Here is a 26315-nt window from a genome sequence, read left to right on the forward strand (position 1 = left end):
CAATTTGATTAATAAATTTCATGATAATAAGACACTATAGGGCTGTTACCAATCAAATTAAATAATTTACATTTTACAACTGCAGTAAATAATGTTATGAGATTAATGTTTTAAATACATTTTTGAATATACAAATAAGTAATGCTGGGGAAAAATGCAATGATACCTTTAAAGGATTAGTTCACTTTAAAATGAAAATTAAGCTTTACTCACCCTCAAACCATCCTAGGTGTATATGATTTTCTTCTTTCAGATGAACACAATCAGAGTTATATTAAAGGATTAGTTCACTTTGAAATTAAAATTACCCCAAGATTTTGCTCACCCTCAAGCCATCGTAGGTGTATTTGACCTTCTTCTTTCTGATAACCAGAATCAGAGTTATATTAATAAATATCCCGCCACATCAGTTAAGTTTTTTTCCTAAGTTGATTACAGAAGGCATAGGACGTAGCGTAAGTGTTTCGAACTGCGAGAGCCATTACACTTTCTTCGTAAGTTGAATACGGAAGGCAGTCTGGCGGAAGCTAGATATTTTACTTCATAACTTGTTAAATATGGATATTTTTCTTACACAAACGCATTGCTTCAGAAGGCCTTTATTAACTCCCCGGAGCCGTGTGGAGTATGTTTTGCTTTGAATAGATGCACTTTCATGAGCTTTATACTAGTGCTGTGAATTGATAAAAAAAAAAAATTAACTTGATTAATCAGACATTTTTTCTGTGATTAATCGCAATTAAAACACTTAAGTTTTTATATGTTTTTAATATATTTTATAATGTAATAATTTCACAGTTAATCTCCAAATTAAAACAACATAAAGAAACAACATGACGATATGTTATATATAAGATATGTATAATTTAAATACTCGTTTAATGGCATCTTTTTATGAATGAAGGCCAGTATCACTTTTACTAATACTGCTACTGATGTTTCGATGAAATTGATTTTTTTCCCCCAATTTTAAACATGAATTATAGCCATTCAACATTACAGTGTAATTGAAAGCTAACTAATTTTTTTTTTTTTTTATTTATTTTTTTTTTTACATTTATTAGGCTTCAAAAATATAACAACTTTAAATTTAGGTGAATTTAGAACAATCCTCACATAAACCCATAATAAATGTTATATTTACCTGTGCCCTTCCTACCTGACTAACAGATAGGAAAAATACAGAAATTGAATAAAGTTATCAAACAGTCTGCACTGCATAATTTATAGCCTAAATTAAATATGGATTAATCATTATTAAAGCTACAAAAGTTCTTTAGTTCTTTACTGTCACTTTAAGAGCTGCTGCTGCTGCACATGACGCGGATCTCACACACGTCCCATTTTCTCACAACTCTTTACTTTCATTTAAGACTAACTCATTTAAGGCTGCTCTTATGAGGATACTCGACAAAACGGACATTTTTGGCATTATTGTGTGTTGTTCTTCATTCAAGCGTGACAGAGAACTCGATTCAGGCCGCCCATGTGCTCGATGCTGGCGTGCGTCTTTCTGTGCATCGTGTGTGACAGGACATTCACTGACGTTTGCGTTCTCTTTTTCTCTTTTGGCATGCTTAAATGGTTTAAAATAATTTGCATAATTAAGAGTGTGATGATATATTGTAATGTGGTGCAAATTCTTGAGAAAATGAGATCCAGGCAGTAGATAAAGTTGATGAAAAATTATTTATTCATTACAATTAAATTTAGCCTCACACGCAAACTTTAATCGATAATGAAAATACTTAATAAAACCAAAAGGTAAAAAAACCATCATAAAGGATAGTTAATAGTCAATAGTTAATAATAACTTTAGAGTATTGTAAAATCCAGAGTATTGTATCTAATAGATGAAAATCAAAAAGAATTAAAACATTAAGACATTTGCAGATAAGAGAGAAGAAGCAGAAGCCCAGGAGAGCAAAGGAGAGAAAAAGCTAAATTATCAATAACTCAGTCCATATTATACCATAAGCATACAGGGAAATTCCCAACCCACTCAAACTGGTGTTTTGTTAAAATGAAAAAGGTTAATTTCACCCATTACGTTGTCCACTGGTCCAGTGTCAAAAATAGTTGTTTTAACCCTGTAATGCAAACTGGTGTTTTGTTAAAATGAAAAAGGTTAATTTCACCCATTACGTTGTCCACTGGTCCAGTGTCAAAAATAGTTGTTTTAACCCTTAGGGAATTTTGCAAATCTTGCACTATTAAATGTCAGCAGACACTAATTCTGAAAAACATCACTTCTGCAGTACTTGGCAGGCGTCCAATGTCTAACCACAAACGTGTCAGCGTGACCTGTCGCACTGGAACACGTGAAGAACAATTGAACATAACAAGCATATTCTTAAATATAAAATAAGAGTAACCATAAGCATTTCCATGTCAACAGTATCAACACCGAAATGAATCTGCAGCAGTCAGGTACAAGCACTCTAAGTTGTTTACGTTCATTATTATTGTAATGTTATGTGCTTTAAGACAAAAAAAAATTTTATGTGCTTTAAGACCCCCCCCCCCCCCCCAAAAATAAAAATAAATAAATAAATAAATAAATAAATTACTGAGAAACCACTAACAGGAATAACAAAATAGGTATCATTTTAAAGCTTAGAAACTCAGGCCGCCACCTAGGTACAAAAAAAATTAATAATCATATTTTTCAAAACTCCTGCCTTGATCATCACAAAATAGGTGTCATTTGAAAGCTTAGAGTCTTGATTAACTCCTAAGCACTGCTGAAAAATGCAAAAAAAAATTTTCATAATTTATGAAATATTTTTTGTACTATGTACTGCAATATGTCAAAAATATCATACAGCTCAGATAATCATGTGCCATATGTCATTTAAAAAGGTCTCACGTAGTAGAATTCAATGAGCATAATTGTTTTGGGCTTTGACTGAACTTGAGCAAGTTTTTATACGTAAAACCCCGAAAGACCCATATGTAAATAATATACAGATGCTTTATTTATGTCACGTTTTTGCTCGTAACTTCATGAAACATGCTCCGATTGTGGAAATTTGCACATCATTATTTACAGCAACATCTAATGTCATATAATCCAATAAGTCGATCACAAGAAGCAACGATTTAAAAAAAATGCCCATTAGGGGGTGCCAAGGGCTAAACAAAAAGGCTACCTTGGTTCCAATGCTGTAACTTTTGATTACTTTATGCTATCACCAGAAAATTTGAATCAGATGCCTATTTAGCCTTTTATTATCAGTTTCTCAGCATGAGAATATCCAAATGTAATCTTTAATCTTTCAAACAATACCAACATTTTGACTCTCCTTGCTATAGTTTTGGAGTTACGAGTCTTTACTTTTTTGTATGTCACTCAGAAATTAAACTCTGAAAATGTCTACAGGGCTTAAATGGTTAAGAATGAGAATAGGACCATAAACTGAAGTCTTACCAAAATTTCCTATCAATGTTGAAAACATTTTTACTGCTATATATTTTTTGTGAAAACCATGATATTTTTTTTTCTAGATTCATTGATTAACAGAAAGTCCAGAAGAGCAGCATTTATTTGAAATAAAACTCTTTTGTAACATTATATGTCTTTTTGCTGTCACATTTGATCAATTTAATAAGCATTGTTGCTGAATAAAAGGTATGAATTTATAAAAATTCTTTTTTAATAACACTATGATCTCTAACATGGGGCAAGTTGTGTCACTGGACCAGTGAAAATCCATATAGATACTTTCAAGTTCAGTATACATAGCAGAAATTAAATATAGTTAGGCCTCTTTGTTTTTGTTCGTTCTTTTTCTTGATTTGAGGACAACTTAATTAAAAAGTGGCATAGCTCATCCCACTCTTCCTACATCATCTGTATTGGTCCCACTAAAGTATTTTTCTATTTTTTACAAAGGTATGAGTAAGTGCTTGTGCTTAGGTTGCAGAGAGAGTGGCTGCAGAAAGGGCAGAGCCGGTGGGAGAAGGGAAGTCCTGTGGGTATCAGATCCGTCTGCAGAGGTGAGTGAATCAGATCTGTCATTCTTAATCCTGTAATACCCATTCCGGTTCTATGGTGGTTATTCTTCTATAGCAGAGTTCTGGCAGATGGTTGGAAATATTCTTTTTTTCTCTACATTTAATTTTGTCTGTCAGAAAGATTGAAGTTCTCTTTCTCAACTAGCCAGAAACCCTAACTAATTTATGCTTTGTACACTTGCAGAAATTCTTATCTAGGTTTGCCTTGGGCTCTATAAAGCAATAAATCTGTTTTCAGGTTTGTTTAACAATATTGAGACCAATTTACTGTAGCAATTTAATTTAATTAAATTTAGACTGTTTAATTGAATTAAACAGTAGCAGTTGTTTAACTGTTGGATATGAAACTTGGGCTGTGGATTGTGATTTGTATGACAATACAGTAGTAGAAACTCACAGTTGCAAACCGCACTGAATATTTTACACTCTGTCTGTCTAAGTCTCTCAGAGATTGAACATTCTGGCCTAGACTGAGGCATTATGATGAACTGAACAAGCCTTAAAATTTTCTTCTAAAAATAGTCCTATTGAAGACACTGTATGTTTTATAATGAGAGAAAAAGCAGATTATTTTAGTAGAGGTGAAGATATTTAATTTATCAGTTGATGGAATTGAGATTTCCTTTTTTCTTTTTTTCTTTGTGCTTCCTCAAAGAGGTCAAAGCATAACTTTTAACAGTCTTATTCTATTTCCTTGAGCCCTGTTATAATATTAGTCAATATTTATATTTTTTCTTCCTTTCTCTGACCCTCTGAGTCACAGTATTTACTCACAGGCTGCAGTTTTTCCAACAACAGGGCTGCAAAATGTTCTGTGCCATAATGTATTGCTTGAACTGTCCAGATCAGACTAACATGATATTCAGGGACCTTGTTAAAAATAAACCATTTTTTCTTTGAGAAGGTTATTCAGAGATTTCACACAGATGGTACAGGCCAAGCATTTTGATGTTTAGGAATAATATCTGTCCTATTTTTCTCTTTGAAAGTGCTTTTCTCGTAGTTCACCAATACTGGGTGAAGTTGTTGATGTGGAAATGTGTAAGGTGGTGTGTGTATTCATCCTTGTGGTGTTATGTTCATGCAGGTTAGTTTCAATAGTCATTTTGGACTGGGAAGAAAGTTTTGAGTTGATTCAGTTGATCTGAAAGATACTTTGTTTTCATAAAATATCATCTTTATTTCAAAATATCAAGGTTGATTTTTCATGATATTAATACCTTTTCTTTTTTTAACAAGCTGTTTTTTTTCTTTGAGGAGAGATGCAGGAGAATGTGTGTGTTTTCATTCAAGCGAGAGAAAAAAAGTGGATTAGGCAGCGAGGTCACTGGAACATGTTGTGTCCAAGAGTAGGTAATTGCCTCTCTTCTGAGGGGGAAGATAGAGGACTGATTAGAGCTTGCTACCAAATATCTCACAACTCTTCTTCTCTCAGTTCCTTTTTTCCCCATCCCCATTTCTTCCTTCTTGTCTCATTTTTAGTGGTGCCAAGGCAAGCATTACTATCGCTATAATCATCACTTACTCATCCTCATGTTGTTCCTAACCCATAAAATTTTATCTTCGAAACACAAATGAAGATATTTTTAATGAAATTAGCTTATATTGAATTTGAGCTTAGTTTTCTATCCCTTCATTAAATTCCACCAAAACTTGTGCCAAATTCCTCTACTTTTTGCCATTTTTTAATTTTTTTAAATATAGACTTTTATTCACATATAAGCACTGCTTAATGCACACAGTCACAGAATAATTGGCGACGGGCCGAGGTGGTAATGCCACAACCTTAAATGCTTTTGTTCTTAAAGGATTAGTTCAGTTTCAAATAAAATTTCCCTGATAATTTACTCACCCCCATGTCATCCAAGATGTCCATGTCCTTCTTTCTTCAGTCGAAAAGAAATGAGGGTTTTTGATGACACTCCAGGATTATTCTTCTTATAGTTCACTTCAATGGCCTCCAAACGGTTGAAGGTCAAAATTACAGTTTCAGTGCAGCTTCAAAGGGCTTTAAACGATACCAGACAAGGAATAAGGGTCTTATCTAGCAAAACGATCGGTCATTTTCGAAAAAAAAATTAAATGTATATGTTTTTTATAAACAAATGATTGCCTTCCAAGTGGTTCCACCAAAACCTCACTTTCGTATTCTTCAAAAAGCTTATGCTGTATGTCCTACGCCTTCCCTATTCTACTAAAAAAATGGAACTGGCGCTGTGTTCATTCCATAAGTAGAATAGGGAAGGTGTAGGACATACAGCGTGGATGACATGGGGGTGAGTAAATTTTTATTTGAAAGTGAACTAATCTTTTAAAACACTGTTGTGTGTAGGACTAATTTCTTATGCAGCTCATCCCACGCCTCCGTTGATAATTTCAAAACGTCATTTTAGCGCTAGTGTGGTGGCTTGTGCAGACTAATGCAGTTATATGAGAGAGAGAGAGAGAGAGATTGTGCATCTCTCAACAGTGTTCAGCAGCAGTGTCTCTAATAATACCAAAATTGTAAGTTTATCTGCTTCATGAACAGTACCTCGCTAATGAGAAATGTTGTGTAGCTTTTAAGTTGCTGAACTTTTTTACTGATAAAATCATCAGAGCAGCGCTGACAACTGTGCGAGAGTGTTTCCGTACTGTACGTGTGAACGAGAGAGCGGGAGAAAGAGAGCATGTGCTTTCAGTACATAATAAAACGTAATTTTGTCGCAAAAAACATGGGAATAATTTGTTATTTTTATCCTGTTGTTTACTATATTTATTTGCTTGGTCAGTGTCATTGTGGGTTTTGGTTCTTTTGCTGTTGTAGGCTGTAAGGACCTTTTGCACACCTTAGAACGTTCATCAAGCAATCAGATTCAAGCATTCAGCCCTGTAGGATAAATTTATTTATAGCATATCAAATATTCTAAACATGGAAGCTCAACTGTGCTTGCTTGATGCCAAAGAATGATAATATGCAAGTACATGAAGTTTTATGTTAAGTTAATGTTGATTTTGATTTCCTTCTAACTGAATGATTGGTTACCAACTTCAAAATCCACATGCCCTTAAAATCATTTATTATGCAACTTAAACTATAAACCTATTAAGGAAGCAGTCAGACCCTGCTAGTGCTAAAACAGGAGTTAGTGAAGTGAGCGAAGACTTCAACTCATCAAGTGTCTAATACCCCCTTCACACAAGTCACACATTTGACATCCTTCAAGAAATGAGAGAAAAAGCGTGGAGAAGGGTGGGTACTGAGAGGTGTGTCAATGTGGAATTGGTTTCAGCTGTGCCGAGAGAGATGGAGTGATAATGTGAAAAAGTGTGAATGGGATTGCTGGGGAGAAGAAAAATGGGTTGTTAATCTTGAGGAAGTGCGGAGGACTGGACCTGAGAGAATTAGGTGGAAGGGCTGAGGGCAGGAAAAGAAATGGAGAAGGAGAGAGGTGAAGAGAAGTACAGATGCAGGTGGCCTCTTCAGGCCATAAGAGGTTAATATGTGCAGGGCCTCTTGCTTTTTCTTGTTTTCTCCTCTTTTCCTCACTTCTACATCAATTTAAAGCCTCTGGTGCTCCCAGATACCTTTCCCTATTGCCCTAGTCTGTTCGTGTCTGACAGTGTGTGGGAGCAGGTAAGGAGGTTTAGCATAGTCTTATGAAGTCTTATGAATTGCAGAGTGTTAATATGTAAAATAGAAAGTTCATTTGAATTACTGATACACACCTCATTGTTAGGCTTGTTTTTTTCCACTAATCGTCTTGTTCACTCTTATGTTCTAATAATAATAATGTGCCTGAGAAGTGTTCTCTTCAAGAGGATAGTTCACCATATTAAAAATGTAATAATCTTTTGTTCACCCTCATGTCATTTCATAATTACAAACATTTGACTTTCTTCTCGTATATATCTAGTATATATCTCAAAGTATTGAAGCTTGTGTTGTATAGACCACTTTTAAGACCACTTGTGAAGCTTTTTGTTACCATATATTTTCATTTATTTATTCATTTATTCAGTTGTTTATTCATTTATTAATTCAGTAGTTTATTTGTGTATTCTTTCATTTGTGTATTCATTAATTTATCTTTATATAGGATATGTTCTTGCATCCTGAAACAGCACTGTTGCAGTTATATTTTAGTACTTTGTCGATTTTAATATGTGTAGCATTTTGATTTTAGTATTTTAATTTCTTTTAATATTTTAATTGAAATTAAATGTATTTTTACACAGACTTTTCCTATTTTATTTCTCCTTTTCTCCCCACCCCCCACTCTCTGGCACTGCTTTCCAGTCGGTTACCACGGAAACAAGGCTCGGTGTTGTATTGTACAACGGGCATTATTCTTCAGTGGCTCCGCTCAGATCCGTAAGTGTTCTAAACCTCTTTTTCTCTACTCCCTTCTGCTGTTTCATTACTCCCCTCCCCTCAACCTCTGTCTGTCTGCTTTGGCTTTTCTTTACCCTGTAAAAGGCGCCGGTGTTTAATCACTACACAGCCGCTGTACAGGGCGCACACATGCACTTATACATACTCAAAGCAGTCAAACATATAATTGCACATACATTCAATATCACTCACTGACTCACATCAACTCTACTTCAGCAGCTGCAGAGGGGAGATTCCTACCGTTCACCATGCCTCTTAGCTTGACTCATCCACTCAGACAGCTTTCACCGCAACCCACATAGAAAACACATTATGTACTTTTTTTTTTCTTTTCCCTCTCTTCTGTTTTTCTGCTGACATATTCGTACACACAGAAGTCCCTGATAAAAGCCTGTTAGGGATCTGAATGCTGTCATTCAGGCTACTTTCACACATTCAGTGTTTGGGATTGACAACAGTGTTTGCTTACAGCTGTGATTCTTGAATTGCCCTGTTCATGTTGAAGCTTACAGGAGTGGCTTGAATAATTTCACCGAATAACTTTTATGATTTTTTTTTTTTTTTTGACTCTTGTCAAAGATGTGAAGTCTTTAAGCATATGTGGCCTTCAAGAAGTTAATGTAGTTGTCTTGTTAGTTATTAGTGGATAGCTTCAGAGCATCAAGGCTTCAGGAATCTTTCCTCTTTTCTGCTCTAGTTATTTCTTCTCATCCATTCACAAATATGAAAAGTCTGTCCCTTGCTTAAGTGTGTATGTGTGTGTTTTTTTTTTTTTTTTTTTTCTGTTTCTGTTTCTTCAGATATCTCTCTAGTGTAAGTCATCTGATCCTGGATGAAATTCATGAGAGGAGTCTTCAGTCTGATGTTCTTCTCACCATCGTGAAGGACCTGTTAATTGCTCGAGAGGACCTAAAAGTGGTCCTCATGAGTGCAACACTTAACGCTGAAAAATTCAGCAAGTATTTCAGTAAGAGAATTAATATAACTTCAAATAATTCTGATGGATGAATCATTTTTTTTTTCTTAATTTTTGTAGTTGGAGCTATGCATTTAACAGCATTTAGGACTGTTTAACTATCTGTCTAGTGATATATAATAGCCTAATACAGCTCTCTATACTCCTCAAAGGAACACAGTGTGCCAAGACCTAGCATAGCGCTAAAGACTGGGATAATTGGTTTAGCATTTAAGGGGAAAAAGTCAGATCATGAACAGTGGGAATCTAACCATGCAATAAGGATCAAGCACGTAACTATGGCCAAAGACTATAGATATAGAAAGACGGTTCACTCCTCTTAGTTATGAATGGGAGAAACTGCAATGCGCAGTATGGCGGAATATGTCCCGCCTTCTAAGTAAAAGAGCCAATCACTGATTGATAAATTCATTGCGTCACTGCAGCTGCCGTTAGAGGCTTTGATCCCCATAGAAACCTGAGACTCTCGCTTAGGACTGCACATGCACATGGGTTCGTCTAGCTTGAAAAATAAGCCTTTTTAATGCTATTTTAGCATTAAACAACATTTATGGGACAGTTCATGTCAGATTTTGTTGCTAATTTGAAATACTGTATGTTATTTAATTTGGAGTTCGCCAAACAGTTTTTGAGATTTCAGGATTCCCCCATTCAAATAGATAGGACTTGGTCTTGGATGCCCGAAATAGCTGCCCGGAGGCATTGCAAATATGGCCGTCGAGTGAACAGACTTTCCTTGAAAGGGACTTTGCTATGGTAATCACTGAAGATTGCATATTCTTTCTATTACAGATAATTGTCCCATGATCCATATTCCTGGATACACATACCCAGTAAAAGAGTTTTTACTAGAGGATGTGGTGGAATTGCTTAGGTGAGCTCATTTACAAATGAATATTTACAAAATACAGTACCATTTCTAAAGTTTGGGGTCAGTAAAAAAAAGTTGGGTGCCTTAAAGGGTGCCTTAAAGTGATCAAAAGTGACAGTAAAGAAAAGTATAATATTAAAAAGTTTATATTTCAATAAATGCATTTAAAAAACCTTTCTATTCATCAAAGAATTCAAAACAATAATATTAAGCAGCACAATTGTTTTTAACATTAATAATTAGAAATGTTTCGTAAGCAGCAAATCATTTTGGAATGATTTCTGAAGGATCATGTGACACTGAAGACTGGAGTAATGATGCTGAAATAATTTACATTTTAAACATTGAAATAAAACTGTTATTATAAAAATGAATAATGTTTCACAATATTACTGTTTTATTAAAGTCTTATTTTTTGTTTGATCAAATAAATGTAGCCTTGGTGAGCATAAGAGACTTCTTTCAAAAACATTTAAAAATCTTACAGACCACACACTTCTGAATAATAGTGTGCATTTTAATACTTATTGCACTGCTGGATCCAGCTACTTAAGATAGTAGGTGTCATTAGCTGTGAGGTTGACCTAGTAGAGGTCAATTCATTCAGAGCTGCTAGACCACCTTGGGTAAGGAACGTGGCAGGAACCTGGTTGAATGAGTTAAATGATTAATTCACCCCAATATTAAAAATCAGCATTTAAGCCGCTCTTTTCCATACACTTCATCAGTTCGTACATTACTAACCACAGCTTTGAATTGCCATGAGAATGATTAAATGATGACACAATTGCAAATTTTTGGGTGAACTATTCCTTTTTATTTTGTTATGGTTTTAACTCCATTTTAGATTTTCCCACATGAAATAGCACAATGGCTTACAGTATATGCAGGATAGAAGCTGACTGACTGAATGCTGGGAATGTCTTCTAACTTTGGTTTGTAGTTTCCAGCCACAGCAACAGGACCGAAGACCTCGCTATAGAAGAGGGTTTATGCACGGCCAGAACACACGGCCAGAGAAAGAGCAGAAAGAGGCTGAATACCGTGAGAGCTGGCCCTGTTACACCCGTACGCTCAGAGATCGGTCAGTCTTTTTTGATAAACAGTTCTGTGCAGGCTATAATTAATCTGTTTCCATATTGAACAACAGCAACCACCACTTCATGCTTTGAAATGCACAAACAGATTAAAGTAATTGATCTAATTGACGAATTGTCTTATGGTGAGGCATTACAATGGCAAAGTAATTTAATGCAGTTTAATAATACGGCTATTGGCGAGCTGGAGTTAGGCAGCTTTGACGTTTGTCTTGTGGCTGTTAAAGTGAATTCTTGAAGCATAAATATTTAGCAGTGCTTGTGTTGAGTCACTGAGATGTAATGTAGCATGACCTCTCTGCTCTGTGATTGGCAGGTACTCAGACAGCACCATTGACACGCTGGAGATGATGGATGATGATGAGAAGATCAATCTGGAGCTTATCGTAGGATTGATCCGACACATTGTGATGAAAGAGGATGTGAGTGTCTTCCCTGTATGCCTGGATGTTTTTTGTGTGTGTGTGTGTGTGTGTGTGTGTGTGTGTGTATTCAAGTGTGTGTCCATGTGACTTGGCTGAATCAGGGACAGATGGTGAGCCTCGAGTAAAGCAGAAACATGTTTGCATTAAATGTGTGCTAATGGGACTGCTTAGCAGATGCTCCTCTCCTCTCCTCTCCTCTCCTCTCCTCTCCTCTCCTCTCCTCTCCTCTCCTCTCCTCTCCTCTCCTCTCCTCTCCTCTCCTCTCCTCTCCTCTCCTCTCCTCTCCTCTCCTCTCCCAATACCACATTTACATCCTGTTCATATCACTACATGTTCCTACTCTACAGGGATACAATTAGTCTGAATTCTCAAATATGAGAAATATGATGCTCATGTTATTAACCTACTTGTATACTCCTTAAAGGGCTCATATTCCATTTTCCATTTTTTCCTATCTCTGACCCTTAGACTTAAATGAGCTGCTGTGCCTTTAAGGTTTCTTCTCAAATGACACCCTAAGCCCTTGTGGTTATCCTCTGAGTCACGCTTTGGTGACGTAAGCCTGTGCAGACCCATTGGTCTTGTCAGCATGTCCTTGAGGGTGAATGGGTTATGAAAATGTACATTTGGGATAGACTAATTCTTTTGAATAGATCAGCATAAGTATTATAGTCAAGAGTCATGGTGTGTGTTTTAAATGTACACTTGAATATCTGAAGTACACTCCTGGAGATTGCATTTATTAAAATGAAATGCTTCTTAAGTCATATAGTACATTGCATTTAAAACTGAATGTGGATATATAAATGATAAATTGCGCATATTCTTGCCTTTTCAATTTATTTTTTTATTTTTTGTTAATTGAAAGATAAATAAGGTTAAGTTTTAATACACTTTTATAAATGCAAAACTAGGGATGTGCCGATCCGATACTCGGTATCGATATTGGCTTCGATACTGCCATTCTTTGCCGGATCGGGTATCAGTCAGACAAGACCTATTCAAATCCTATATTATGTGTATACTATTATGTGTTATTGTTAAGCTCCAAAAAAGGCACAAAAAAATTATAAAGTGATAAAGCAGTGTACTGAAGCCATTCCATAGTTTAATGTGAGGTACAGATGAATATTTAATTTTTTTTTAAATTCAATTTCACGTAAACTCTTCTTTCCTCTGAGGCTGTCAGTACAGTCATTCAGCATTCAAACTGCATGTCACGTTTGGTTACAATAGTCAACACGATGATTCAATGTTCCTAGTGTTAGACCTGTAGATAAAGGTCTAAGGTTTTGTGTAAAATTACTATTTTGCTGGAGTTTATTGCTGTTTCTAAATCATGCTACTTTCTCCCAGTAGAGAGCACTATCTATCATATGTAGCTGCCTCATTAAAAAGCTGCGCTATACATTTAAAAGAAATGTCATTTAATTTTAGAGTATATATTTATATATAAATATATTTACTTGTTTACAACAATACAAAGAACAATGTCTAACATTTCACCAGATTTAGTGCTACACTTACTTTTATTTGTTCCCCTCTAAATAATGTTTTTTCCCTACATGTTTAGATTTTATACAATTATTGTGCACTCATGATATTCTAGAGTAACTTTTGCTACTGAATTATCCACTAACCTAGTTTGTAATAGTATTTTTGTTGATTATAGATTATGATGATTATATATTTTTTTCATTTGTTGTTGTTTTTTTTTTTTAAAGAAATTAAAAAAGAGTGAATATCAGTTCAACACACAAAGGTATAGAAATTCTACATTGATTTAAAAAAAAAAAACCCTGTGCTTTATTGGTATCGGCCATTACTCAGAATGTTTGGTATTGGATCGGATCTGAAAAAATGGTATCCGTGCATCCCTATACAAAACTTCCTTCAGCAAATATATTTGGTTAAACAGTGAATAGGAGTAATGTCATATCTATGGAGGAATAGGAATGTGTGTGTAATTACACAGTGTGTGTAAACAACCAGCCTATATTGATAAAAATCTGCCCACGCCTTTTATTATATTCCCCATATATCATAAACGGTCTCTCCAAATGAGCAGTTGCAGATTTTCCCCTACTCTTACGGAGTAGTGGGAAGCCCCACCCATGACTGGTGACTGAATCTGCCCTATTAGCTTAGCTCCTACCCTCAGTGAGCTGTACACAGTCCGCCATGTTTATCTCCTCACCAGAGCATTTAACAGCAGCATTCAAGTAAGAAATTCATTCTTATTAAAGCTACTAAAGTTATTTAATCAAGAGCAGTGAGTGTTTTTCTGTTTTTCTTTTGTTGTTCGGTTCATATTAACAGCATATACAGCAGTAGGTACCGTATATTACGCTGCTATCACTTTAATACACAGATCTAATATATACATGCGATTTCTTTCCCTGCTGTTTACATTCACAGACATAACCGACAGTGTTTGTGAACTTTGTGTGTTTTTGACAGTTTAACTTTCATGATGATGATGAACTGCAATGTCACATGAGCGTGGCCACAATAGAGATGATATCAAAACCAAACAGATGTTTTGTTAGTTATTGGCAGAGTATTTGATGTACAAGTTGTACAGGCTCCGCCCTCTTCTGGAAAATGGGGTGGGGAGCAGCAGCTCATTTTTCCAGTTTGAGCTAAAACCTCACAGACACATTCTGGGGACACCTGATACTTACATTATGTAAAAAGGGGCATAATAGGTCCCCTTTATATATATTTTTTTAATTGAATAATAAACTGACATTTTAAACATTTTAATTCATGTTTTAAAGGGGTCATGACATGAGAATTAAAATTTGTCTTGATCTTACAACATATAAGGTCTTTGTACCATTAAAACATCCTGCAAGTTTCAAAGCTTAAAATGTCTTCATCATTATAAACAAAGCATTTATTTAATCAAGCTCCAAAAACGACTCGTTTTGATATTGCAGGATCTGTGACATGTGACCTTTACATTGGATACAGTTTTCAGATACGTGTTCAGTTGAAAGTCCACTGACCCTTACTAGAAAAGTGCAGCGTGTCCAGAATGTCAGATACTGCAGTGTGGATTGTCTTTCAGGAGGCAAGTGTTGCGACTGGCTAATTAAGAAGCCAAACCATAAAATTACAGATCAAAAGCGGTTTTAATTAACGTTCTCTGTAGATTAAGCATCCTTGTTGACTTCACTATCTTCTAACTGGCTCTCCGCTTACCTTAAATTCAAGATTGTGCATGTCTAAGATGAAATAAGCTCTGGCTTGAAAACATAACCTCTAAAATAGCAGGCAAATAACCTGCTCTGTACTGTGAAGAATGAAATAGTCTCATCACATCTGCCGCAAAGTATTTGTTGCCTTTATCTGGGTGGAAGATGAAGAGCAAGGTTTTTGTAGTTGGGAGCATGTGCGTCATCATTGTCACAGTCCTGGATGTCACGGCAGAACAGGAAGATTAAGTCTTGGTAATTAACCATAACATTTGGGAACACTGGTCTTTTTATTGTCAGGTTTGTTTTGCTCCATACAGAGGAATATAGGTCATAGAATGCTCTGACATGTATTCACAAACATGCACGCACCGATTCCTGTTCGAATGCACAACCGGTGACGCTCATGTGCAAGCATGCACTGCAAGAGCAAGTCGATTCTGTTTAATTTGCCATGTATCCTTGATATGACGTTGCTGGGGTGTTAAATATAGAACCAGGGCCGCCTGGGAACACTTCATGTTTTATCTCCCTCCTCCCCTCCGTCGACACACTCTGAATTTTTATGAGGGTAAACCATCAGATTGCTTTTGCTAACATAATAGATTTGATTCATTCTCTCTGACTTTGGTAGGCGGCTCCATTTTTAGGATGAAAATTACCCCTCACATCGCAGTGTGGGAATGCAATTTGTGTTTGTGGTGATTTAGGAACTGTCTGAAATATTTTCTAAACTTGTCTAATGACAAAAATCCTGAAAGCACTGAATTTTGACAATCTAAATTCATTGATAGTGTCTTTTTTGCAAGTAAGTTTGTAAGTTTGTGTGTTTGAAGTGACTGAGCTGTTAACAGTCACATTTGATATGACACATGATGCTAGGCTGTTGTGGGTGGCTGCCAAGTTGTTAGGGGTGTTCATGGTTTGTAGTGCCATGCTGTGTGGTTGCCAGGGTATTCTGAGTTGTTATGTGGTTTACATGCCCAAGTGAAAAAGAGTCCACACCAAACTTTTTATACCATATTTCATACTATATATATATATATATATATATATATATGTATGTGTGTATATATATATATATATGTATGTATGTGTGTGTGTATATATATATATATATATATATATATATATATATATATATATATATATATATATATATATATATATATATATATATATATATATATATATATATATATATATGTATATGTAATTTTATTGCTGTGATTACAGCTGAATTGCTTCCTTTTTCAGTGTTACATGATCCTTCAGAAATCATTCTAATATGCTGATTAGATAATCAAGAAACATTTCTAATCAATGTTAGTTATGCTTCCTGTTTTTGTGGAAGATTTTCTGGAAATTTTTTTGTTACATTTTAGATAATTTTACTGTCACTTTTGATCTATTTAAAGCATACATACTGAATAAAAGTATTACTGATTTAAAAAAAATATGTTTGTGAAATTGTTGATACACTGGCTGCTTTGTCTTTCAGGATGGAGCAATTCTAGTGTTTCTGCCTGGATGGGACAACATCAGCACCCTAAATGATTTGCTCGTGGCTGACCAGATGTTTAAGTCAGGTAGATTATATATAAACATATATTTTCTAAAGTTTCCCTTCACAAAATGACCCAGTTATTATGCTTTTAAAGCATATCAGATATATGAATGTATCTTCATAAAATTAGAAACATCAATCATTTTTTTTTTTTTTTTTTTTTTAATGATAGAACTGAGGTAATTAGAAATAAAATGTTTAAATGGATGAATGCCTACTTATGGGCTGGTGATGAGATTGAGACATTATTGGTCATTCATTGTTTCAGTAAAAAAGTATAGTACTGATGAAATAATTGTAATGCTAAAACTACTACTAATAATACAAAATGATAAGGTCTGACAGACTGCAGGGCTCATAAATATTAATCATATTGGGTCTCATTTATGAAACAAACGTACGACAGAAAACTGGGTGGACGGCCATTTTTTTTAAGTTAGCATGAACTTGCGTGCAGCATAGTAAATCTGGTGGAGAATTGTAATGAAAGCATTTTGTTCATTTATATTATTTTCCTGACCGGGTCCGAAAACCGAAGCTCATTAAATGACAAGTTTACAATGTCAAATTAAAATTAAATTAGAATAGATGGGTGTCTGTGACCCATTAAAAATACCACAAATGCCCCACCCCCCAGGTTTAGCTTTACATGCAAAAATAGCAGCATAAACAAATATATAATCATAATGAACAGATTAACAAGATAAAATAAAAATAAAAAATGCGACAAGTAGTATAAGCTACGCTAATTTTTGTGACAGTAACGTATTGTATTTGCCCAACCAAACACATTTTCGCACAAGTAAAGGAGGCTGTTTAGTTGGATATTGCAACACGAGTGAAGTACAAAGCCTTGTTTGCAAAATGAATAATAGTTTAGCTACCAAAAGTTACATGGCAAATATGGAAACATTTCGATTCTTGCCAAATAAGAGTAGACCAGAGCCCAATGCTGTTTAGTTTAGATTTAAATCATTTTTTTGGATTGATGTTTGTATGATGTTTATAATGAATGCTGCTATAGCTTATTTTGTGTTTTATTTTATGGTTTAAATATATAATTTTTAGCAACTTCATTCTTGTTCTGTTCTGAATACCGTTAAATTTAAGGATGAGATAATTTGAGTGGAAAATAGCCTAGGCTATAGTGTTAATAATGTTTGTAAATTATTTGTTTTATTTACCGGTTTTTAATATACATATAAATTAATGTAATTGTTTGCAATTACATAAGATAAATTTTTCTTTCATGAGATTACTTCCTCTTATTGGTTGGGTTAAGTTTCTTCATGTTGTAAACTCTAGGGGCAAGGCTTCTAAACCGTGAATTTTTAGGATTATGATAGTCAAATGACAATTGTTTTTAGCTGCCACATTTGTCAACGTACAATCATTCCCACAGTGGGATTGGTGGCATATGAATGTTTCATGAATCGCATGTGATTCCTGTCGTAAGATAATTTCTGTGCTCGGATCTACATTAGATTGATAAATGAGGCCCACTGTCTGTGTTTGCTCAAACTGATTTACTGAAATCAAATCATAAATGGTGATAGATGAACACTAGTGAAAAGGCTAAAATATATATATTGATAATCATGATAGTAATTCCTATCAAACTCCTTAATTTTGACAGAAAAAGACAATAAGGAATACTATTTACATGTAAGTGTATCAGCTCTACATGGTATGAAAGGATCTCTCGCTTTCTCGCTCTCTCTTTGCATGTGTAAAAGAAAGAGAGACATTGCTTTGAGCAACGGTGAGTAAGAGCTAGAGTTACAGTGCATCAGAGAATGCTTTGTATCTATTTATATTAATGGGAATAGTGTGCTGTAAAGATGAAGATGGAAGTGCAATTTTCTGCGGTCCAATTCACTGTATCCCTTCTTTATTCAAATTTAGAACAGCTCTAAAACACATTCTGTCAGACTGTTCAAGTGTAAAGCGGTTATAGGACATATCACAGTGAAACTGTATCTGTGCTGTGCTAAACTTATTCTTACCCTCAAATTCATTCACTGGTGAGTGAAATCTCACAATTTATTAGCCAATTGCTAATGACATTATTTAGATGTCGACTAGTGTGTGATTTCATCACAGTGTAGAGGGTTGGTTTTTATAGGAGCAACAAAATAAATCAGTTTCCATGATAGTATGAAACAATTTTTGGTCAGCAATATTTCAGTTGACACACTCATTGACAGAAGTTTTAAAAAGTGCATTTTCAGGCACATCTACATTTGACTTTACACAGAAGAAATGACAAATACACAGTTTCTAAAATCTCAGCTCTGTTTCAGAACGGTTTATCATCATCCCCCTCCACTCTTTGATGCCCACGGTCTCTCAGACTCAGGTGAGTGTAGACAGCTGCGGCAAGCTCTCTGCCTCCCACAACAGCTCTCAAATGTGATCTTTCCCTCCAATCTGACTGCTGAATTGAATTCGCTAAACTCTACTGTATGTGAAGTCCAGTGCCTCAAACTTTCAATAGTGCTATTATGTTCATGAATGACACTTCGCTCCCCTCAGGTGTTCAAAAAGCCGCCCCCTGAAGTGCGAAAGATTGTGATCGCAACCAACATCGCAGAAACCAGGTGTGCTTGTGTGTGTGGATATGCTCATGATTATATGAATGTTTTTCTGTGTGTGTGTTTTGTGCTTTTCTGTCTGTTGTGGTGTATGATGAAATGAATCTCTGTCAAGATTCAAATGGCCATTTGTCATTTTTGTTTGATAATGAATAATTAACACGCTTGTTGCTGTTTTTCTCTCTGGCGCCATCAGTATGCAAAATTTGAAACCATGCAGTGGCCAAGTGGCAATGGAGCCAGCTAATTAAAACTCAACAGACTAACATACAGCTTTAAAACAGATTTTTAGCGTCGTCTGTACAAACAAACTCAACAAAGTTGAAAGCAGCCAGAATTTGATGAGGTTCCATAAATAAATTCATGAGTGGATCTCTTTTTAATTGCGTTCAGTATTATCAGGCTGTTCTCCCCCTGAAATGTTTGGTCTCTGGTAACAAACATCCGGAGTCTATGATAGTGCTGAACTTTTATCAGTTATTAGCGATTCATTAGTTATTTCAGCTTTCTCATATTTCATCATATCATATATTGGTAACATTTTAAAATAAGTTTCTATTTGTTCTCTTTGTTGTAATTTTAATTAACAACATTAGTTAACATAAAGTAACAGTCAGAAGTACTTTAAAAGCAATTATTAATCTTTGTTCATGTTAATTTCAGCATTTACTAATACATTAAAATCAAAAGTTGTATCTGTTAATATTTAATGGACCTGAGCATGAACTAATAATGAACAATTGTATTTTTATTAATTAACATTATCAAAGATTAGTAAATACTGTAACAAATGTAATGCTAATTTTTAGCTAATGTTAGTTAATGGGACCTTGTTTTAAAAGTTACCCATTTATTGCTTAAAGACAAAATAAATAAGTCAAATTGCATTTAGATGAATATTTATGATTCAATACATGTTCAACTCAGCAGTGGCATACTCGATTAATTTAGACTAGTTCCTAAAAAAAATACACATTCAGGGCACGACCATTGTCAACAATGTAGTGCAAAACTCTGTTCACACCAAGGTCACTTTCAAACCAAGCAGCTTTGTATTGGTCAACAACGAATATGCATGACCAAAATTTTTGTCACACAGAATTATCAAACACGTGCATTCCTATTAAAATGACTGGATTTTGCCTGTGAAATTTAGCCGATTGGGGCAAGGAACTGCACCAGAATAAATGTTAACGCTGTTTCAAAAGTAAAACCATGAGATGTTATGTTTTAACATGAAAATTTAACTTCCATGCAAGTCAACTTTAGACAGAAGTTGTGTTAGTCTTTTCTTTCCTGTTGTAACATATATCCAATTTTTTGAATGAGAAAAAGTTTAGGGCGGGATTTTAATTTGTCCATCAATTTGTCCATCAAGAATTGATCGTCATCAGAGAAGAAATGTCGTTCTGAGGGTAAGGTGACGTTAATGTTTAATGATTTAAAGATTACGAGGGCACATGAATAAAAAGCCCTGGGTATATTTTGTTTTTTTACGCGAATGCAGTCAGTTGTATGCACAGCCTTGGAAAGTATACTTAATTTGTCTCATACGCATACACAGGCATTCGACGCATCCACAGTTTTGAGCAATCTCTCGCCACGAGTTGCAACCCATGTAAAAATCTTTTTGTTCTTCAATGATAGAGTTCGTACAATCGCTCGTCTATGTAGGCCTCCATTGTCGCTGTAGCTTACATGCATTCTGGTCTGTTTTGTTTATGCAGTTTTTCTTTGACTACCTTGTGAATCGACGCCCACAGGGCACGGTTGCCACCTCGTGGATAAACTAATTATTGCAAAAAAATTTAAATAAGTACAAGTACGCACGGTTACAAAAATCTGGCGGTGCGTGTACAGTACGTGCATACTCTTCTGATGACGAAATTCGCGTTGCACACTGTATGCTGACCCTCGTGTATGCATAAAATGGGAATTATACTTTGGGCTTAATGAATCATGAACATGGACATTTATTAACACTATAGCCAATTTTGACTGCAGAGGACATTTTTTTCCTCTACTTCCATGTCGTCATGAATTCCTTGTGATATTTCTCTTTCAATCTCTGTTTTTTTCAGTATTACGATAGATGATGTTGTTTATGTGATTGATGGAGGGAAGATTAAAGAAACTCATTTTGACACCCAGAACAATATCAGGACCATGACAGCAGAGTGGGTGAGCTTAGCCAACTCCAAACAGAGGAAGGGCCGTGCTGGCAGGTACAGATCTTTCTCCCTCTGCCTCCCTCTCCTCATTTATCCTTCTTTATGTATTATTCCCTTACAGCTGCTCTTCCTCAATCCATTCACAAGTATCAAAACCAATTTCAGTTGGAGGAATTGCACCCCCTGGAAGAATGTCAAACCTCTCAGGAGGATATGCAGTGTATGCTTGTGTATCACCGGAATGCTGTTGGATAAAATTGATTGTTTCTTTCATATTTTTTTTTTTTTTTTTTTTCCAGATCACACTATTTTTGGATTTTAGCTTTTATTTCACAGTGAATTTTATAAAACAATTCAGAATTTAATTTCACAATAACAATATATCACAATAGTTATTTTTGCTTGAAATAAAGTAGTTACAATAACAAAATTTGGTCAAACTTTAGATTAAATTGAAAAAACTTGTAAAATAATGTAAAATAAATTTGTAAAAATGTAAAATAAAATGTAATAAAAAAGTAAAAAAAAAATCAAGATAGATAAATAGACAGTTTTCAGTCTATGAATTAAATGTTCATTGATTGTATTAAAAGCTACAAAAGTTATTTAGTCAAGAGCAGTGAGGGATTTTTCTCTTTTTCTTTTGTTATTTGATTTATATTAAAGGGATAGTTCACCCAAAAATGTCAATGTCATTCAAACCTGTATAACGTTCTTTTATTTTGTGGACCATAAAGGAAGATACTCTGAAAACACTGTAAAAAAAGACCTGCTTTAAGATTTTTCAAAATATCTATTTTTTTTTTTCCCACTGCAGCAAGAATGTCAAATAGGTTTTTAACGTGAGGCTGATTAAATAATGACAGAAATGTTTTTTTTTTTATTTATCCTTTCATCTTTTCACATCCTCAGGTCTTTTCATTAATGACTAGTATTTGTGTTCATGAAAGGTCTGTCTGACCTCCCTCTCTGAGTCGAGACTGTGCTTCTCTCAAGGTTTCACTGTCTCTTTTTTTTTTTTTTTTTGAAAGTCCACACAGAGAGGAAAGATGTTGCCTTGAATAGCTTCATTGTTATCTCAGTCATATGATAGGAAAGTGAAAAGAAAAAAAAAATCTTTCTGTTGGCTTTTCTTGAAGTTGAAGGCTGTAAAAATATAAATCCTGATAGGTTCTGTCCCTTTGTGTCTATGGACTGTAAATCTACTGTAATTGGGAATATGTTAAGTATGTTTTTGATTATGTTGTATTGAAATGACAAACTAAACTGACTTAGTATGTGTGTGAGCAAGAACAATGTGCAGTTTTGTCTGGTGTCTACGTGTTGGGGTTTAAATTGGCACAGTGACTCATGCTTTTTCGACAGTGAGTGAGAGTGTGTGTGCTTGTATGAAAGAGAGATAATAAGTCAGTCACTATCTTTGCATCTGCATGAATCTTCCCTACTGCTCAGCACAGGCTCTGACACACCATTTCAATTTCATACTTGTTCACAAACGCCCAATTGTATACCCCCTCTCATTGTACCTGTGTATTTCCACACATTCACACGCGCACCACCCCGTTGCCACAGTAACTCCATAGCACTGCATTATTCATGGGAAAGCAAATTGACTTTCACATCAGCAAGCATCGACTAGTCTTGCGTAGACAAACCTTTGACTATCGGCATAAAGTCTGAGCCACATTGTAGCTTAGACTGGCCAAGATGCAGAAAATGTAAATAAAATCATCTGTCTACCTTTGTTACTTATCTTTCTCTCCCTCCCCCTATCTGAGAAATACAAATTTCAGAATTCAGTTTATTCCATTTAGATCAAACAAAATGTTAAATAAATATAACAAAATACCCAGGTTTTAAACTAATGCAATATAATTTTATTGTATAATATATCTTTGTTTGGATGAAAGTGTCTGCTAAATTAATAAAAAAAATAGGCCTAAATGTTTTTGTACAGTACCTGTACGCATGATTGAACTCTCAATTACATTTAGCCAGTAGCAATTTGCATTCATCAAAGAGACTTTCCTAATGGATGCAGTGTGACATTGTATTTTCTGTGTCTCTTTTATTTTGTGTACGTTTGTGTCTGGGCAGAGTGTCTCCAGGGAAATGTTATCACCTGTATAATGGACTGAGGGCCAGCCTCCTGGATAACTACCAGTTACCTGAGATCCAACGCACTCCACTGGAAGAGCTTTGTTTGCAAATAAAGGTATCCAATCAAACGCTCGGTCTGTGTGTTTCTCTGCATACTACATTTCTCTAAAATGCATGGTTGAGTTTCCCCTTAGAGATCAATAAAGTATCCATCGGTCTAGCTAATCTGTGAGTCACACTACACAGCTGTCAGCAGTAGGTGTGTATGCTCTTAAAAATGCTAAGAATCTTGGTTGTTGGCAATCCACAGAGAGAGAGAGAGAGAGAGAGAGCTTCTCACTGCTGTGGTTTTAGGAAATTGGACTGAACATTTCCACCGGTGACTCATTCATGCTCTCCAACACACACCCTCTCTTCATTACATACACACACACACACACACACACACACACACACACACACACACACACACACACACACACACACACACACACACACACACACACGCACGCACCTACTCAACCTCTTTCCCTTGTATCTGTGTGGCTATAATGGGGCCTGAAGGCAGAGGTTTCACAAATAGTCTCCTGTGACTATAATAAGTGAGCACACAAACAAACTAATGGATTAAAAGGGACATTAATCACTGTCATTGTATCTGAGAGGCAGTGTAATTGTGTAACGAGGCCTTTTAGCTGTGTCAATTACTGCTCATTTTTATCTCCACATGGCTGCCCAGTCCCAGTTCTTTCTGCTCCTCAGTGGTACAGCAGTCCCTGATGAACATTCACACTCATTTATACAAAAAGCCTTCATCTTCTATTATCAATTTATGTGCTTGGATTGAAAACTTTGTAAAATTTATAAAAAAAAAAAGAAAAAAAAGAATAAGTGATTTCACTTACTCTTTATTTTTTCTCTCAGATACTGAAGTTGGGCCCCATTGCATGTTTCCTGCGGAAAACTATGGACCCCCCATCAGACAAAGCAATAGAGCTGGCCATCACACACCTGGTGGATCTGGTGAGAGGATAAAAAGATGAAAGTGATGAATAATTGATAGAGATGAAAAGGAGGTTTGGATTAGTAAATAAGTAGGGGATAAATTACAGTCTGTTATTATCACACAATAAACTGGGTTATCAGGAACCCAATGCAAAGCATCTACATGGCTACTTGCCAGATACAGTAAATGGACATGAAAAATTATGTTGACTAAGTAAGGCATAATCTAAAGTCATACAGTCATTATTGTCAAGTAAACCCCGACATGAAGCCCAGGGACCATCTTATTACCAGTTCTCTAATTAAATCGACATGAAATATTAATTTGAGTTGAAAGTGGTATGAAACTAACACAGTGGCATAGGAAAATAAGTTGCCTGTGACAGTCTATTATACCATTATTATACAAAATTAATTGGCAGTGGAAAGCTGGGATTGATCAATGAGAATCGAGAAAGTGTTCCAGAAAGTTGTATAATGTGTAATGACTAAAATCAAAGAACTTAGCAGTAGCACAGTATTTTAAATGTATTTGTTTGAAAAGCCAACCATTTCTCTGCTGTGTCTTGTAGAACGCCCTGGACCGGAATGAAGAGCTGACTCCATTAGGATTTCATCTAGCCCGTATGCCTGTAGAGCCTCACATTGGAAAAATGATTCTTTTTGGGGCTCTTCTGGGCTGTTTGGACCCTGTACTTACCATCACGGCCAGCCTTAGCTTTAAAGATCCTTTCTTCATACCACTGGTACATACAAACACACTTTCACATGAACACATGTGCAGCCCCAGAGGGTGTTCTCTAATAAGGGATTGTTTGATGGCTGCATTTATCACAGGGAAAGGAGAAGATCGCAGACCACAGGAGAAAAATACTTTCCCAAAACTCTAGAAGTGATCATCTCACTATTGTCAATGCATTTTGGGTAAGTCCTATGGAGTTTATTTTCATTAAGAAGTCACTTTTAATTGTTAGGTCCCAGCTGGTCCTGGCATGACATGTTCAAAGCTGGCCATAGAGATCTGTGCTGAGGGCTCATCTAGTCACTGAGGATCTGTCTCGAGGGCTTGTTTTGTCAAGGTCTTTGCTGCCTGTAAAGGGCTGTTGTGGTCATTCCTGGTTCACTATCTGGTCTGGATACGGACTGGATCCGGCTGACTACAGACCGTATGAAGCTGATTTGTTGAACCAGTTAAATTAATACCCCTAAATGGGTTTGCTAGTTCTAATTTACTAGTTCAGGGAACAGGCACAGTCTCTATATTATGATATCTGGGTGAAAGAGTCCCTACATGACATGAAGAGATTTATTTGACTTCTGTGATGTGAGGCGGCTAGCAGACCATCAGTTTTGCCAGTCTGTCTGCTTCCTGACCTTGGCCCCAGTTAGTCAAGGTTCAACTTTAAGACTACGTGCCATATTACTAGAAAGAAGAGCACCACTTCAGGAGGGATGAAGACCATCTCTATTTAGCAGTTCAGGTCTGCCCTAAAAACATGTCCAGTTATCTATAAAACCTATATTATTTTGTAGACACCACTTAGACATCCAGCCACTGAGTGACAACAGTCTGCTATTGTATGTATCTTGTCACCATGGTTAGCGGGAGGGGGCCAGTGTCTGACATTGTTCTTGCAAGATCACACACCTCTTTAATGTTATTTTCAGTGACGTCTGACTGATGCAGTCTGACCTAATTTGTGCCGATGTGGATAACAATTTACTGAATTATGTTTAGCAAATTAGCATTAATGGGGTATTTGTTTGGTGTTTTTTTGTTTTTTTGTTTTGTTTTTTAGGGCTGGGAGGATGCTAAGAGACAGGGCGGCAGATTTGAGAGGGAATACTGCTGGGAAAACTTCCTGTCTGCCAACACGCTGCAGGTGTGTCTGCACTTTCTACCAATCAAAGATTAGT

At 35.6% G+C, this 26315-nt stretch overlaps 1 protein-coding gene across 2 annotated transcripts in view; it reads left to right on the top strand.

Moving 5' to 3' along the window:
- The window catches only part of dhx36 (DEAH (Asp-Glu-Ala-His) box polypeptide 36), a 55705-nt gene that overhangs the window by 4252 nt on the left and 25138 nt on the right, over positions 1–26315 (top strand). For both annotated transcript variants that reach the window (XM_048210722.1, XM_048210806.1), the window contains exons 6-20: positions 3920–3999; positions 8297–8371; positions 9193–9359; positions 10161–10242; positions 11183–11323; positions 11653–11758; positions 16463–16550; positions 18832–18887; positions 19064–19128; positions 21204–21347; positions 23391–23508; positions 24318–24416; positions 24971–25144; positions 25236–25322; positions 26198–26281. In XM_048210722.1, the coding sequence (XP_048066679.1) occupies positions 3920–3999; positions 8297–8371; positions 9193–9359; positions 10161–10242; positions 11183–11323; positions 11653–11758; positions 16463–16550; positions 18832–18887; positions 19064–19128; positions 21204–21347; positions 23391–23508; positions 24318–24416; positions 24971–25144; positions 25236–25322; positions 26198–26281 (1566 nt within the window). The remainder of the gene's footprint in view (positions 1–3919; positions 4000–8296; positions 8372–9192; positions 9360–10160; positions 10243–11182; positions 11324–11652; positions 11759–16462; positions 16551–18831; positions 18888–19063; positions 19129–21203; positions 21348–23390; positions 23509–24317; positions 24417–24970; positions 25145–25235; positions 25323–26197; positions 26282–26315) is intronic.

The sequence above is a fragment of the Megalobrama amblycephala genome, linkage group LG1 (genome assembly GCF_018812025.1).
Source record: "Megalobrama amblycephala isolate DHTTF-2021 linkage group LG1, ASM1881202v1, whole genome shotgun sequence".
Taxonomy (NCBI): Eukaryota; Metazoa; Chordata; class Actinopteri; order Cypriniformes; family Xenocyprididae; genus Megalobrama; species Megalobrama amblycephala.